Raw genomic sequence first — 14,241 nt, forward strand, 5'->3', positions numbered from 1 at the left:
ATGGGGAAGAGTGGGGTGGGAGAGATAAATTAGGAATTGGGGAATGACATATACACACTACTACATGTAAAATAGATAACTAACAAGCACCTACTGTATAGCACAGGGAATTATACTGAATATTCTATAATGACCTACTTGGGAAAAGAATCTGAAAAAGAATAGATACATGTATATGTATAACTTAGGGCTTCCCAGGTGGTAAAGTGACGAAGAATCCACCTACAATGCAGGAGATGCAGAAGACACAGGCTTGATCCCTGCGTAGGGAAGATCCCCTGGAGGAGGATCCAGTACACTGGAGTAGGTTGCCCTTAAGGACCACCCCTTGGGACACCCCACTTAACTGAAGGACTCATCACCAGGCCCACACAGTGCAAGACTCGGTGGTGGGGTACATCTTCATGGGAGATGCAACTTCCCAAAGTCTGAGGATCGATTTTTAGATCTCCTCCAAGCACACTGACTTTCTCATTCAAGTTTGGTCCAGATGTTTCCAGACCCAGAGTCAGAGAGCTTGTTTAAAGCATAGGCTTATAAAGGAATTAGCTCCCAGTCTCCTCCCAAGAATGATGAGAACATCTTGCCTGGCTTTGCAAGTAGCCTGACGTTGATGAAACTCCAAGCTAGTGAGATGATCCCAGAAAGAGGGTGGGAAAGAACAGTTAAAATTCAGTAAATACTAATGTACTTCTAACGTATCCAACATACCATTTTTTAAAAAAAAAAGTACCATATATTTTTTAAAAAAATCACATTACGAGAAATATAGTCAATGATTTTTCTTGTGTGTGAAAACCAAGTAAAACCAACCAAGCTTGATCTGAGAACAAGCTAGAGAATAGGAGAAATTTTGGGTAATTTTATAGTACAAATTAGATTTTTAACTGTGTTAAACTGTCAAAAAGATATCTGGAAGAAGCAATCAAATCTCACTCGTTCTCCACCCCCAACTATAAAGCAATTTTAAATGAAATAAAAGCAAAACCGGGTCTTACGTTTATTGGGAAAGACTTGTCTTCCACCCATGTCGATGACTTTGGTTTGCCTCCTCTCCCCGGAGAGATGCTCCAGCAGAAAGCGGTCCAGCTCTTTGTAGGTGTTGTGGAAGACGCAGCCTCGCTCAGCCTGCAGGGCAATCGCCTGCTCCAGCAGACTCAGGTTCCCCTTGGCTTTCTCCAGGGCAGTGGCCTCCTCCGTCCCTGCGGCTGGACACCCACGACCGTGGCCGCGGTCCTCACTCCCTGGGAAGGAGGGCTGGGCTGGGCCATCTGATGGGTCCAACGGAGTGTTCTGAGGGTCTTTCCTTTCTGTTTCTGAATCACACACATTTTTGCAGGAGATAAACTTGTTGCCTTCAGTTTTTATTTCGGGAACTTCCAGTAGGTCTTTCCTATCATCCACTAAAACATACTTTGGGACCCTCGGAGGTTTGGCTTCTTCTGAGAAGCTGGAGCCACTGTCCCAACCATTCTCTGCACTTTCAGAGTTACTGTCGCTGTCGGAGGAGGGCGAGAACCGCAGCCGGGAGTTGTCGGTCTTATCTTTTCCATCGTCGGAAGGAACCATAAAGCACTCATCCACTTCATCCCCCTCTGCTTTTAGAGACTGGATGCCACTGTCGTTTAAGTTTTCAATTATGGTCTGAGCAGATGCACTTTTTTCCAGTGTCCCCAAGTGCATTAGAGATTTGACCACGAGTTCCTGATAACAGCCGTATCTGTCTTCCTTCCCATCTGATTTTTCTTGTGCGGTTGAATGAAACTTCTCATCCATGGGTTTTATCATGATTTCTTCAAGGGGAAAAAGAAAGCCATTATTTGAAAAACAAGAATAAAAATATTTTAAGGAAATTACAATGACCAATAAATAAATAGATACATATACGATGGGCTTCCCTGGTGGCTCCGCAGTAAAGAATCCACCTGCAGTGCAGGAAACACAGGTTCGAACCCTGGGTCAAGAAGATTCCCTGGAGGAGGGCATGGCAACCCACTCCAGTATTCCTGCCTGGAGAATTCCATGGACAGAAGAACCTGGAAGTCTACGGTCCATAGGGTTGCAAAGAGTCAGACGCAACTGAAGTGACTTAGCACACACACATATATAATAGATGCAATATGTGAATATGTGGACTCTATCAGTTTTATAAACATTGGGTAGAAAAATATACACTCTCAACAAAACAAAGTAAAATTCAGACCTTAATGTTCTTAAGAATTACCTTTAAAGAAATGAGCTATTTGAATTTTCAACATGTCAGAGCTAAGTGTGTTTAGTTACTGAAATAAATGCTCAACCATCAGAGTTCTGAATGTGAAATTCACATTACTGTACGTCTTATATTTGCAAGTCTCAGCCAACTGGAAGAAAATCAAATATATGTCCTATTATACATTTTAAAGGAAGTATTCATTGGTTTTCTCTGCTCCCTGGCAATATATTTTCAAAGCTTATTCAGTCGATTTTCTCTACTTCTGTAGTGTCCCAAACAAACTTTCAGATTTTATGGAATGTTAGCTAAAATACACAACACATCTACACAGAGATGGTAACTAAAAGAAGCCCTGATCACTTTCATACTTGTAACATGAAAATTCCACACCAAGGGAAACACAAGTAAATGGAAAAAGCATAAGACAGAATAACGCCTTGACCAGTAGCACAGTTTCTGGCCTGGTACCCATGTACACTTATGTGAAAAGAGAGGTAGGGGTAGTTAGAGGATGCTGAATGTCAGCTAGTTGTTCCCAGTCCTGATGGTCAAGAAGGCCTGGGACTGAGGACAGGCGCCCAAGTACCCGTCTGTCCTTGTCATATCCACATCCAGAGCAGCCACCAGTGTCACCCCCTTCCCTCTTGGCAGTGGCCCAGTCGGGGTGACAGACTGTGTGTTTATTTATATACACTGTTCCCGTGCAAACACACCAACTGAGGTGCAGGTCCGTGGGTGCCCCAGCCCCAGCCTGGCACCTGGGGAGGGGTTGCCCAGGGAGCTCAGCACTTGCCAGCCTATGAAATACACCAGACAACCCAGCAGTGGTCCCTGGCATTCATAAAGACAAAAAAAAAAAAGCAGGACCATTGCTGTGTCTCTACAGGCAGAGTGGGGGATGGGAAGACAAAATAATAAGCCTCCTTAAAGACTGTTAAAGACACCAAGTGCAGGGCATTCTGCGTTAATGCACGTCTTGGGAGGAAAGAAAAGAACAGACGTCCCATGGAAGGGCTGCTGGAGAGGGTGTCTGTGCAGAAGACAATATGCCTTTTTTTGGGTCCCATTTAATTTTTTATAAACATTGTCTCTGACAAGGACACTCAAAAATACATCTCCATCATCTTCCTTTCTGGTAATTATCTCCCTAAATCAACACTGGACTGCCAGGATCAAGTAAATATTGCCATAGTAACTAAAAGCATTTTTGGATGAAGAGAAGAATTGAGTCACAACACTAGCCCCTTTAAATACCACTGATTATAGGGTGCAGTCCTTTGTTGGGATCTATTCAACATAAACTGAAAAATTTAACATTTTACTTCCTAGAAAAGAGGCTGGCAAAACCCAGCCCATAATATTTGAGAGGAGGGTCTATCCTCTCCTGAATTCATATCAGAGGAACTCCAGGTTTAAATAATGTATTAAACATAGTCTAAAATGCAAATGAAGTTTTTCTCAATATCACGGCTGGCTATTAAGAGAAAGTGTAAAGGGTTATGATAATTTTAGAGTATTATGAACTACAGAAAACAAATAAAAAGCGTTTTCCGTGGATATGCTCAATTCATTGAACTATTCTCTCAACTCCACTTAAGTACCCACATGTGTACAATAATGATTTATAGACATTATACCTAATTATGCATATTTGGGCTGTGTGAGAGTGCTAACAAAAGCTCTGGAAAGCAACAATTACCTCTGTTGCTTAGCTACATAGTTTAAAATATTCCTATTAAGTGCAGATCGTCGGAGAGGCGGGGTGACAGCCGTGCACGTGTGCCCGACAATGCGTGTCACCGAGCCGCTGCCAATGCGAGCGTTTTGGGTCACTTCCAGTTTCCATAATTGTTTGGTTCAACTGTTGGTTATATGCTAAAAGAAAATATTTATTAATTATTCTTCAGAAAGAGAGGAGCCCTGCCGGGAGAGGTGCCGGCGAGCGGTGTCCGGGGGTTTCCAGGCATGCTCAGCAAACCTGCCAACCAACCTGCCACGCGCCCACCCGCTGCTGTCAGTCATTGTCACAGAGAGAGACCCTGTGTTCAGTTCGAGCCTGACAGATCTGTGATGGGGTGCCCAGGCTCCCTATATTCTCTATGCTCATGCAATTTTACTTTCTGGGGTGGCTCAGTCATCTATTTTGTGCTTCTGCCCCTGAAATAATCCAAGAGACCTGTGTTGGGGACCTCATTCGAGTCTGGGCATGGCATGTGTCTGTGTCAACTGCGGTGGCTCCTCAGCCTCATGGGAGAGCAGGTGACACCCTACGGGTCATCAATAAAGGATGGACACTGTCCCTTTCCTGACGCTGCAGCAGAGCAAGCGATGGCAGAGGAGACATAGGAGCCTCCATCTGGACAAGGTGGGGCCTGTCTTCATTCAGAGTGAGTAGTGACCTGCCGGCCGTGGAAGGGCCCAGCCTTGCATCTGAAGGGGACTCAGCCCTGGTCGCCATTGTCTACATCACACACACTATGATCACCAGCTGCCTGGGGAACGTGAGGAGTCCCCCTCCTCACGTGCACAGTGTGGAGGGAGACTCCGCCCCAGGTTTGAAGTCCAGAGACTGGGGGTCATGACCTGTGTGATCTCAGGCAGGCCACTGTCCTTGGAGTCCTGGGTCCTCATCTTTAAAGCAATGATAAGGTGCTCCCCTGGTAGTCCAGTGGTTGAGAATCCACCTTTCAATGTAGAGGACACGGGTTCGATCCCTGGTTGGGGAACTAAGATCCCACATGCCTCGGAGCAATGAAGCTGGTGCACTGCAGCTACTGAGCCTGGTGCTGCCAACTGTGGAGCCCACAGGTTCTAGAACCTGTGCTCTGCAACCAGAGAAGTCCCCTCGTGCTGCAACTAAGAAAGCCCTTGAGCCACAACAAAGACTCAGCACAGTCAAAATTTTTTAAAAAAAGGATGATCCGATATCCCAGTGACCAATGAGCCAACAATAAGATATCCTGACAATAAACTGGTATGTCCTTGATATAATGTCCAGTTACTTATTTCATTTAATCTTCACAATAACTCCAAGAAAGGCACTTTTGAATCTCTTCTACCAAAGGGAAACCAGGGTTCTAGAGAGCTAAGGGCTTGCCCAGTTCACATGGCCAGCCAGTGGGGGGCTAAGAATCAACTCGGAAGCCGGGTGCTTACTGTTTGCCCAAATCTGGATACTTTCAAGACTGAATTATAGGAAAATACTAAAATACACCTGTCAGCTAACTGGTGATGAAAAACAACACAACCTAATGTATAAATAAAAATACAAAAAACAAACACAACAACAAAGCAAAAACTAACATAGTGCATCTCACAACAACACGTGATGGAAAATTCCTCTGGTACACTCCTGGGCTTGGAGAGGGGCAACACTTTCCTCGTAGAGCAAAAAATAAATAAACTGTTCTTTGGGGGGGCCTGATGTGTAAAAGCTCACATTTGTTGATTTACTTTACATCAAAGTCTCTTCTCTGAGGGGTCTGGTAATCCTGAATATACAGAGTAGTGATCACCCATGCCTGTCAGCTGTTCTGCATCAAAACGGCTTAAACAAAAGAAACCCTCCTGGTGGTCCAGTGGTTAAGAATCTGTCTTCCAAGGCCGAGGACACAGGTTCAAGTCCACGTTGGGGAACTAAGATCCCACATGCTGTGGGGCAACTAAGCCTGTGTGCTGCAACTAGATAAAGTGTGCGCTGCAACTAAGACCCCATGCAGCCAAAAATAAAAATAAATATTAAAAGAAAGCAAGCCTCCGAAAGTCACAACACGTTTTGAGTTTGATTCCTTTAGTATAACTAAGTTTCGGATTTTAGTTCTGTTTCTAGCTAAATGATTTTTACAGGCAAATTAGTTTTCCAGGCCTCCTGAGTTATGTCAGTTTTGCTGAGAATAAAAGCCCTAAGAAATGAATTCGTCTCTCAGAGTTTTTAAGTGGGAGTGGCTTATCCCTTACTTGCTGTTTCTTGAGAGATAATATGTTCAAAATGTCACCCCAGCCCTCAGAGCTCCCACGAGTGTGAGGAGTTTCTCAGATCCACGAGCTACTGCTCACAGCCTGGGAAGGACTCCAGACAGTGGTCACCCCACTTCTTTCCTTCATCTGCACTGGGAATGCGTGAGCTCAACCTGCCTCCTGATGGTGCTTTGAGCTCACCTTCTGTTTGCCCCAGTGGAAAAGGTGCATCTGCATTGTTTTGTCTAAATTCTCTTCTATCTATCGCTCTCTTCCTAAAAATGTTTCTTCTGTGGCACTGGGCTTTTGTCGTAGCATACAGGATCTTTAGTTGCAGCATGTGGGATCTAGTTCCCTGACCAGGGATTACACCCAGGCCCCTGCATTGGGAGCTCAGAATCTTTGTCACTGGATCACCAGGCAAGTCCCTCTTCTGTGATTCTTATTGCCCACGGGCAGCTCTTGGAAAGACAACTGGCAGAAGGTGCACAAGGCACAGTTTTGCCATTAAAGGGACTCAAGTTCATGACCTTAGCTTTCATGAGCTTGTATCATCTCTCATCGCCTAAACTGCCCACTGAAGATACAGTCAGGCACACACCTGGTCAGGTGAATACCTCAGGGCACCTGGATGGTAGATAAAAGCCCTTAGGCTGGGCTTGGATGAAAACCCAGCTCTCTTTCTCTCTGGGGGACTTGCTTAGGAGGCTAAAGACCACTTAGAGTTTTCCTCTCTCAGCCAGGGAAGGGAGCACCTGGGACTGGTCATTTCTGGACATGTGACTTCGTGACGTGACATGGGGGGGACTTTGCCCAATCTGCCTTCTAAAGATACTCAGAGCATGAGGACTGGATTATGGAGCATGGTTAGCTGAGAGATCAGAATCTTGCTTGTCCTTTGATTGTCTCTTAATTATCTTCTTTCCAACAGCTACAAGCTGCATCACCTTCAGCATTAACTCGTTTGTCCTCAGTGGTCTCATCTGCACACCTGTGGTCACAATTACACAGTTATGTCACCATTAGGTGGGTTAAGTGATATGATTTATGTGTTCAAGATATAGTAAGAATCAAAAGTAATGGCCACCACAGTGTAAGTTTAGCATATTCATTATTAGTAGTGATGGTTCTAAAATTGAATATAAAAAGAGTGAACCTTTCTGAAGCTGCAGAGAGATGTCCATCAGTGCTTATAAGTGAATATTTAACTGAGAACATTTGACAGTATATTTTCCTGGTCAATATCAAGCACCTACAATGATCATTCAGCGACAACAGAACGTGGGAAGCCAGTGGGCAGGTACAGACCTGGTCTTCCTGGCACCTGCAAAATGTGTTGGTGTAAAAGATGCCCATTTTCTTGAATACTTGGTACATTAATGTCAATGGTATTAATTATTGTGTGTGTATATGCTGTGCTCAGTCATGTCCGACTCTTTGTGACCCCATGGACTGTAGCCCGCCAGGCTCCTCTGTCCATGGGATTTCCCAGGCAAGAATACTGGAGTGGGTTGCCATTTCATACTCCAGGGGATCTTTCCTACCCAGCGATCAAACCCGTGTCTCTTGCATCTCCTTATACCTCAAGTCTAACCATACTAAATCAAGGATTTTCCCTGACACTAGATTCAACCTGCAATTTTCAGGAATCAGCAAGAAACTGACCAGCCCAAGGAAACAAACAAACAAAAAAGTCAAGGATGATAATTTACAGATGAGCCATGAGGCTTGAAGACGTATGTTAAATATAGAAAAGCCAGGAAATTTGCTCTAACGCTAATAAATAAGAATACAATTGTTTTAACTACAGAACCTCACACTACTTGCAAGTGGAGATTACTGGAGACCGATGATTGTGCTCCAAGATTGGCATCCACTCAGTCAATACACTTTGACACTTTTTCTGTTAACTCCTATTGCAATTACTACCATTCTATATGCAATAGGTTTTTATGACCTAAGAATCTCATTGCCTTAGGCTTGTATAATGTATATTTCTTCCAAAGGACAATTTATTTGGTATATTTTGATTACTTAAAAACACATTCAAAAAAATGTGTATGTAATAGCACATGAAAGTGAAAAGTGTTACTCGCTCAGTTGTGTCCAACTCTTTGCAACCCACGTACTGTAGCCTGCCAGGCTCCTCTGTCCATGGAATTCTCCAGAAAGGAAAACTGGAGTAGTTTGGTATATCCTTCTCCAGGGCATCTTCCCAACTCAGAGATCAAACCCGGGTCTCTCACATTGCAGGCAGACTCTTGACTGCCTGAACTACCAGGTAAGCCCATACTTAGGTCAAATAGAAGATACGTACATTTAATTTCACTTTCTAATTAAGTCAAGGTTTAGATCTCCATGTATTTTTAAAAACAAACTTTTGAGATACTTCGCATGTCCTTCAATGTCAGCCTCATGCACAAAGTGGTCTGTGATGGTCTAGCTCCTGGAGGTACTGTGACAACCGGGTCTAGTGGGTGTGACCATGAACTGGGGAGAAGCACATCCTAAAAATTTCAAAATAAAATTCAGGATGGGGGATTAAGAGATGCAAACTACCATGTGTAAAATAGATAAGCAACAGGGTGTATCATACAGCACAGGGAATTATAACTGTTTATGGTATACGGAAAAAATACTGAACACTATGCTGTACACCTGAAACATGATACTGTGAATCAATTATAAACGTCAGTAAAAAATTAAAGTAAAATTTCAAAATAGAGACTGCATCTCATATGTCATTTGGAAATGTTGTAAAGCTCATTTTGAGGTTTTCTCTTTTAGGGATTGGACATCCGCCCCATTGCTGAGTCAAGGTCTTTTTCAACTGCAAGGCTGAGCAGCTTTTACCTTCTGCAGAAAGAGGCACAGTCCAAGCTTGTGCTCCTGCAAACGGCCCACGGGCAAGGATGCTCTGTGGCTTGCGTTTGACCTCCCTGCTGTAACAGAGGAAAACTGGTCCTTGCTAGCAGATGCTGAGGGAAACCAGTGTCTGGTTTTGATCCCACGTTGGACACGCGGCATGTTCCCCCTAAGGTGGGCCTGGGTCTGTGTGCTGGGGAGGAAGTGAAGTAAAGCTGAGGCCAGGCCCCTGGCTACCTGTGCTGGGGTGATGGTTGGTCTCTAGGCGGTCGTCCTGCCCCTCCGCCTCCACCTGGTCTGCACGTCCCTCCTCGCAGTCCACGCTGGGGCTGTAGTGTCGGGGCTTCATGAGCAGGGACTTTCTCTTATTCACCGGGACCCCCAAAGCCTGCTCCCCAGCTCTTCTCTTCTTGGCCGTGGTGCAATCGTGTGCAGCACTGCAGTAACAGACACAAGTTAAGAACATGGCAAAAGAGTTCACGGCTCCCTGACCCTTGACCATCACCAAGTAAACCCAAAGGAAGTTGTAGCCCAGTTTGGGATTAGTTGTCGGCACTAACAAAAACAGCCCGGGAGTTGAATCCATTGAACTGTGTAGATTCTATTTTACTGCTGATCAGAAGAGTTAAAAAAAAAATCATCCTTAATCCTGAGTAAGCATATGTTAATCTGAGCTTTGCCTGGCACTAGACTAAATACCCAGGGACGGATGAAACAAGATTTGCACTGGTTTGTTAATCCCAAGAAAGAGCTAATGTGAAAAATATACCACCAGCTACGAGAAATGTGTCCAGTATGGATAAATCACAAGGTTTTTTGGATAGTTGTTTGCTACTGAAACTGCTTATCTCCGCCACAGTTGCATGTCAAACTTGAGATGCCACATCCTGGGCTTTGACTTGAAAGATGGGGCATTAAGTGTGTGTGGGGCAGGGGGTGGATGGGTAGGCTATGAACATTTGATCAGCCCATCTCCAGGCACAGAAAAAAGTGGAAGGATGCTCATGGCACTCTGCCGTTTGAGTCTCACCCATTTGGCACACAGAACAAACAAATAAAAGGAGGAGAAAGGAGATTGGATTTCACAAAAATGGACCACAGTTTATCCTTACTCCTGCTCTCATAGTGTTTTATTTGGAAGTCCTCCTGAGGACGGCCCTTTGAAAACACATTTCCTACATATAGCTCGCTTGGCATCAGTGCAGCTCACTCTGTGCTAAAGTTAAAGCAAACATTCTCTTGGTGAAATCTAGGAAGACCAGAGGGTTCAGCCAATACTGAGTCTCTGACACATATTTATTAAATGCTCTTTGGAGAAAAATGCGAGAGCTTAAGATGAAAAGATCCAGAGGAGAGAACCCTGGTCACAGAGTAATAAGATATTATTCATTCTATCTCTAAAAGAAGGTTGAATATTCAGTAATCTTAAGACAAGGCCTTAAACTGTTCTCTTAAAAACATCAATACGGAGAAGTACCCATGGTGGCCCGTTTGTGAAAATTATCTGATCATCATCATACATGAATTCTTGGGCTTCACAGGTGGTGCAGTGGTAAAGAACCCGTCTGCCTAGGCAGGAAACTCAAGAGACTCAGATTCTATCCCTGGGTCGGGAAGATCTCCTGGAGAAGGGAATGGCAACCCGCTCCAGTATTCTTGCCTGGGGAGTTCCATGGACAGAGAAACCTGGCGGGCTACAGTCCATGGCATCACAAAGAGTGCGACATGACTGAGCACAGGCACATACACATGAATTCTTGAATTTAGAAGGGTAGCCTTTAAAATCTCAGAAGAAAATAAGTGCTATTCTTATCTGGGAAATAAAAGATTCTAGAAGGAGGGATAATTCAAGAGGGTTAGAAATTCCTCAAAAAAAAAAAAGATTAAAAATTGAGAATTGAAGATTATCCTGATGTGGAAGAGAAGAGCAAGTTTCTGAGACAAACTAATGTGCTTTGGCAACATTTCTTTGATGAGCCCAAATTTAAAGTGACCATGTACAGACGATGGGGTAGAATAGAATCTAAGCAAATGAGCAGGAGAGCAGACAGGGGCCTTCAGGAGGAGACTGCATGGCCCGAGCCTGGCCAGTCAAGCAGCACAGTCTATGACACATGTGTCCTATGTCACGGGAGCAAACACAGACAGAGAAGCAGACCTCCCGGGGCCCACGCCTTCTCTGGCCAGGAGGACGACCTGTGAAAGGGGAGGGACAGGAGAAGAAAGCTCCCAGGAATGTGAAGAGGGTTCAAGAAGCCCCCTAAACCAAGTCTCCTAAACCAAGAGTTTCCATCAAGATGCTCACAAAATACACAAGTAAGACCACTTAACCACTATCCAGAACCAAGAAGACTTATAGAAGATGAAAGAGGCTTCCAGCAAATGACATTCAGATACTAAAATGGGGAAGGAAAGTGGACTCTAAACATCAATGTAAGCAGAGCATGGGCTCTGGAAAAGAGGCTGGGAAGGTTTATTCAAACAAAGCTTCGTCAGCACCAGGACAAACACTGATCACGGACACCTGGCTGGAGGCCTTGGCCAGTCCAACAAATACCATTACTTTCTGATGGTTGAGGTGATGGATGAAGTGGAACATCTAGTTCCGGTGGGATTCTTACAGATTTTGCCTTGTCAGTATATATTTTTGAAAATAAATTATCTCCTGGAGCTACATAATTTGTTCTCATTTTCTTTTTTTTAAATATAATTTTATTTATTTACTTTTGACTGTGCTGGGTCTTCACTACTACACGGGTTTTACTCTAGTTGCAGCAAGGGGGGTCTACTCTCGACTTGCAGTGCGCAGGCTCCTCGTTGCTGTGGCTTCTCTTGTTGCGGAGCACAGGCTCTAGGGCACACAGGCAGTGCATGGTCTCTACAGCACAGGCTCAGTAGTTGCCACACATGAGCATCATTGCTCCACAGCATGTGGGATCTTCCTGCATCAAGGATCAGACCCATGTCTCCTGCATTGGCAGGCAGATTCTTTACCACTGAGCCACCAGGGCAGCCCTGTTAATATTATTATCTTGTTAATGTTTTTATCCGAGTTTATTTAGGAAGACAAGGAACTTCTCAAAATCACATGACCTGTAACTTGTGGGGCTGATATTTGAATCTGGCCTGCTGGTCCCCAAAGTTCATGTTCTCCCTATGTGTCGCCAAATCAGAATAAGGAACCTGGGTAATTTCCATCTGCCTTTGACAACTAGGTGGAGCAGGCCCTGTTAAACCAGTCACCACTCTAACCGAAGGAAGCTACCTGCCACAGGGCTGATCCCAATGATTCAGGTCTCATTAAATCAGGAGATGACGCTCAGTCAAAGCAAAGAAAAATGTCGCAAAACGTGGTTAAGACACAGGCTCCCCCCACAATGTCCATAGTGCGGAGCAGTAGAATGAACATGAGGAGACATTAATAATAATAAAGATCAAGTTCAGCATTTGGGTCCAAACAATAACTTGTGGAAGGATGAAAAGGATATTACGGTTCTATCAAAAAATACAAATATAGCTTCAAATAAATTAATGCATTTGATATTAACAGTGCGTGAAGCTCCTTATATAATATTAGCTGTGTCATCTGCAACGAGTAATTGAATCTTCTGGGATGCTAAATTCCTCATCCAACGAAGAGGGATAACAATTCCCATATCACGTGTTGTGGGCAAAGAAGGTGCTCTCCGTGCTGCTGGTGACAAAAGCAGGTCAGGGCAAGGCGGTCCTGACCCCCGGTTCTGACTCTGTGTGCCTTGGACTCCACCAAAACTCGGTTGAAGGCGCCACCCAGCAACTCCAAACTCTCCCCCACCGGGTGCCCTGCACAGACTGACGCAAGCTTCCATGTCTGTAAATGTGTTCTACTTTTTTACGTCGTATTTGTATTTACATAAATTACATTAGATTTATATACAACATTTGCTTTAAATCTCACATTCTGTGCATTTCTCCACTGCAAAGTAGCTGTGGCCCAGGCAGCATTTGGAGCTGAAATGAAAGCCTTTATAATAAATATTACCCTTTGTGTGTGCATGGAGAATGGTCCCTCTCCCTCGTTTTCCCCGAGGGCACACTGTTTTGGCTTTATTGTGACACTTCACTGTGACACTGCAGTGAGGGAAAGCCAGGCTTTACATGTCACTGAAAGAAATGCCACAAAATGCTAACATATCTTCTCAAGGTTGCCAGAAATCATTTCCACTGGGTTGTGTTTTCCCATCTGCGGAGCTCTGAAATGTTAAGGAAATAAATGAGCTCTATTATCTATATTTTTCTAGTAGATGAGAAAGAAAGAGAAAAAATACACTCAGCCCTGCATTTATTGTTCTATTCAATCAAACTGTTGCTTTAAACATGCAGAGTCCTCCAGGGAGCGTTACCGATGCACCGAATGCCTTTCAATGCCATATTTCATATCTGTGGTTTTGATTTTATTAAAATATCTTTAGAAGATCTGTATTTTTACCTGAAAAATTTGGTTACATTTTCAGAAAATGCTTCCATTTGGTAACCTGAATTCTAACTTGAAATGGTGCTCCCTTTGATGACAAGATATAGCTGAAATTTTATTCAAAAATGATGGAGGACAATAGCAATCAGATAACGCTGATGATAGATTCATTGCTGGAGGTCTGTTTGATGTCAAATTCACTGACCTTTCAGGCTTAGGAAACTGCGAGTCCCTCAAATCTGTGCAATGAACACTGGGTTCTAGAATAATTTTCCAGCTTATTTTAACAGTAATAAATCCTCAGTGCAAGTTAACAGAAGATATGTAACACATTCAAAAACACAGGTTCATATATGGGAATGGGCTTCCCAGGTGGCACTAGTGGTAAAGAATCCTGCCTGCGAATGCCTATGTAAGAGACGCAGGTTTGATCCCTGGATTGGGACGATCCCCTGGAGGAGAGCATGAAACCCCACTCCAGTATTCTTGCCTGGAGAATCTCCATGGACAGAGGAGCTTGGCGGGCTACAGTCCTTAGGGTCGCAAAGAGTTGGACACGACTTAAGTGACTCAGCACAGACATATAGTGGGACATCTATTTCCCACATATATGGGAACAGAATCTAAAAAAGAGTGGATATATGTATATATATAACCAACTCACTTTGCTATACACCTGAAACTAACACAGTATGGTACATCAATTATTCTCCTATAAAAATTAATTTTAAAATGTAGGTTCAGCAATAGC

At 43.9% G+C, this 14,241-nt stretch overlaps 1 protein-coding gene across 3 annotated transcripts in view; it reads right to left on the reverse strand.

The window, feature by feature from the left end:
- The window catches only part of ST18 (ST18 C2H2C-type zinc finger transcription factor), a 90,848-nt gene that overhangs the window by 50,429 nt on the left and 26,178 nt on the right, over positions 1 to 14,241 (reverse strand). For all 3 annotated transcript variants that reach the window (XR_009490474.1, XM_025001822.2, XM_025001821.2), the window contains exons 4-5: positions 9,275 to 9,474; positions 999 to 1,793 (exon numbers count right to left, since the gene is read on the reverse strand). Coding sequence is in view for 2 of the 3 variants with exons in the window: in XM_025001822.2 (XP_024857590.1) it covers positions 999 to 1,793; positions 9,275 to 9,474 (995 nt within the window). In the remaining variant the exon portion in view is untranslated. The remainder of the gene's footprint in view (positions 1 to 998; positions 1,794 to 9,274; positions 9,475 to 14,241) is intronic.

This window comes from Bos taurus, chromosome 14 (genome assembly GCF_002263795.3).
Source record: "Bos taurus isolate L1 Dominette 01449 registration number 42190680 breed Hereford chromosome 14, ARS-UCD2.0, whole genome shotgun sequence".
Lineage (NCBI taxonomy): Eukaryota > Metazoa > Chordata > Mammalia > Artiodactyla > Bovidae > Bos > Bos taurus.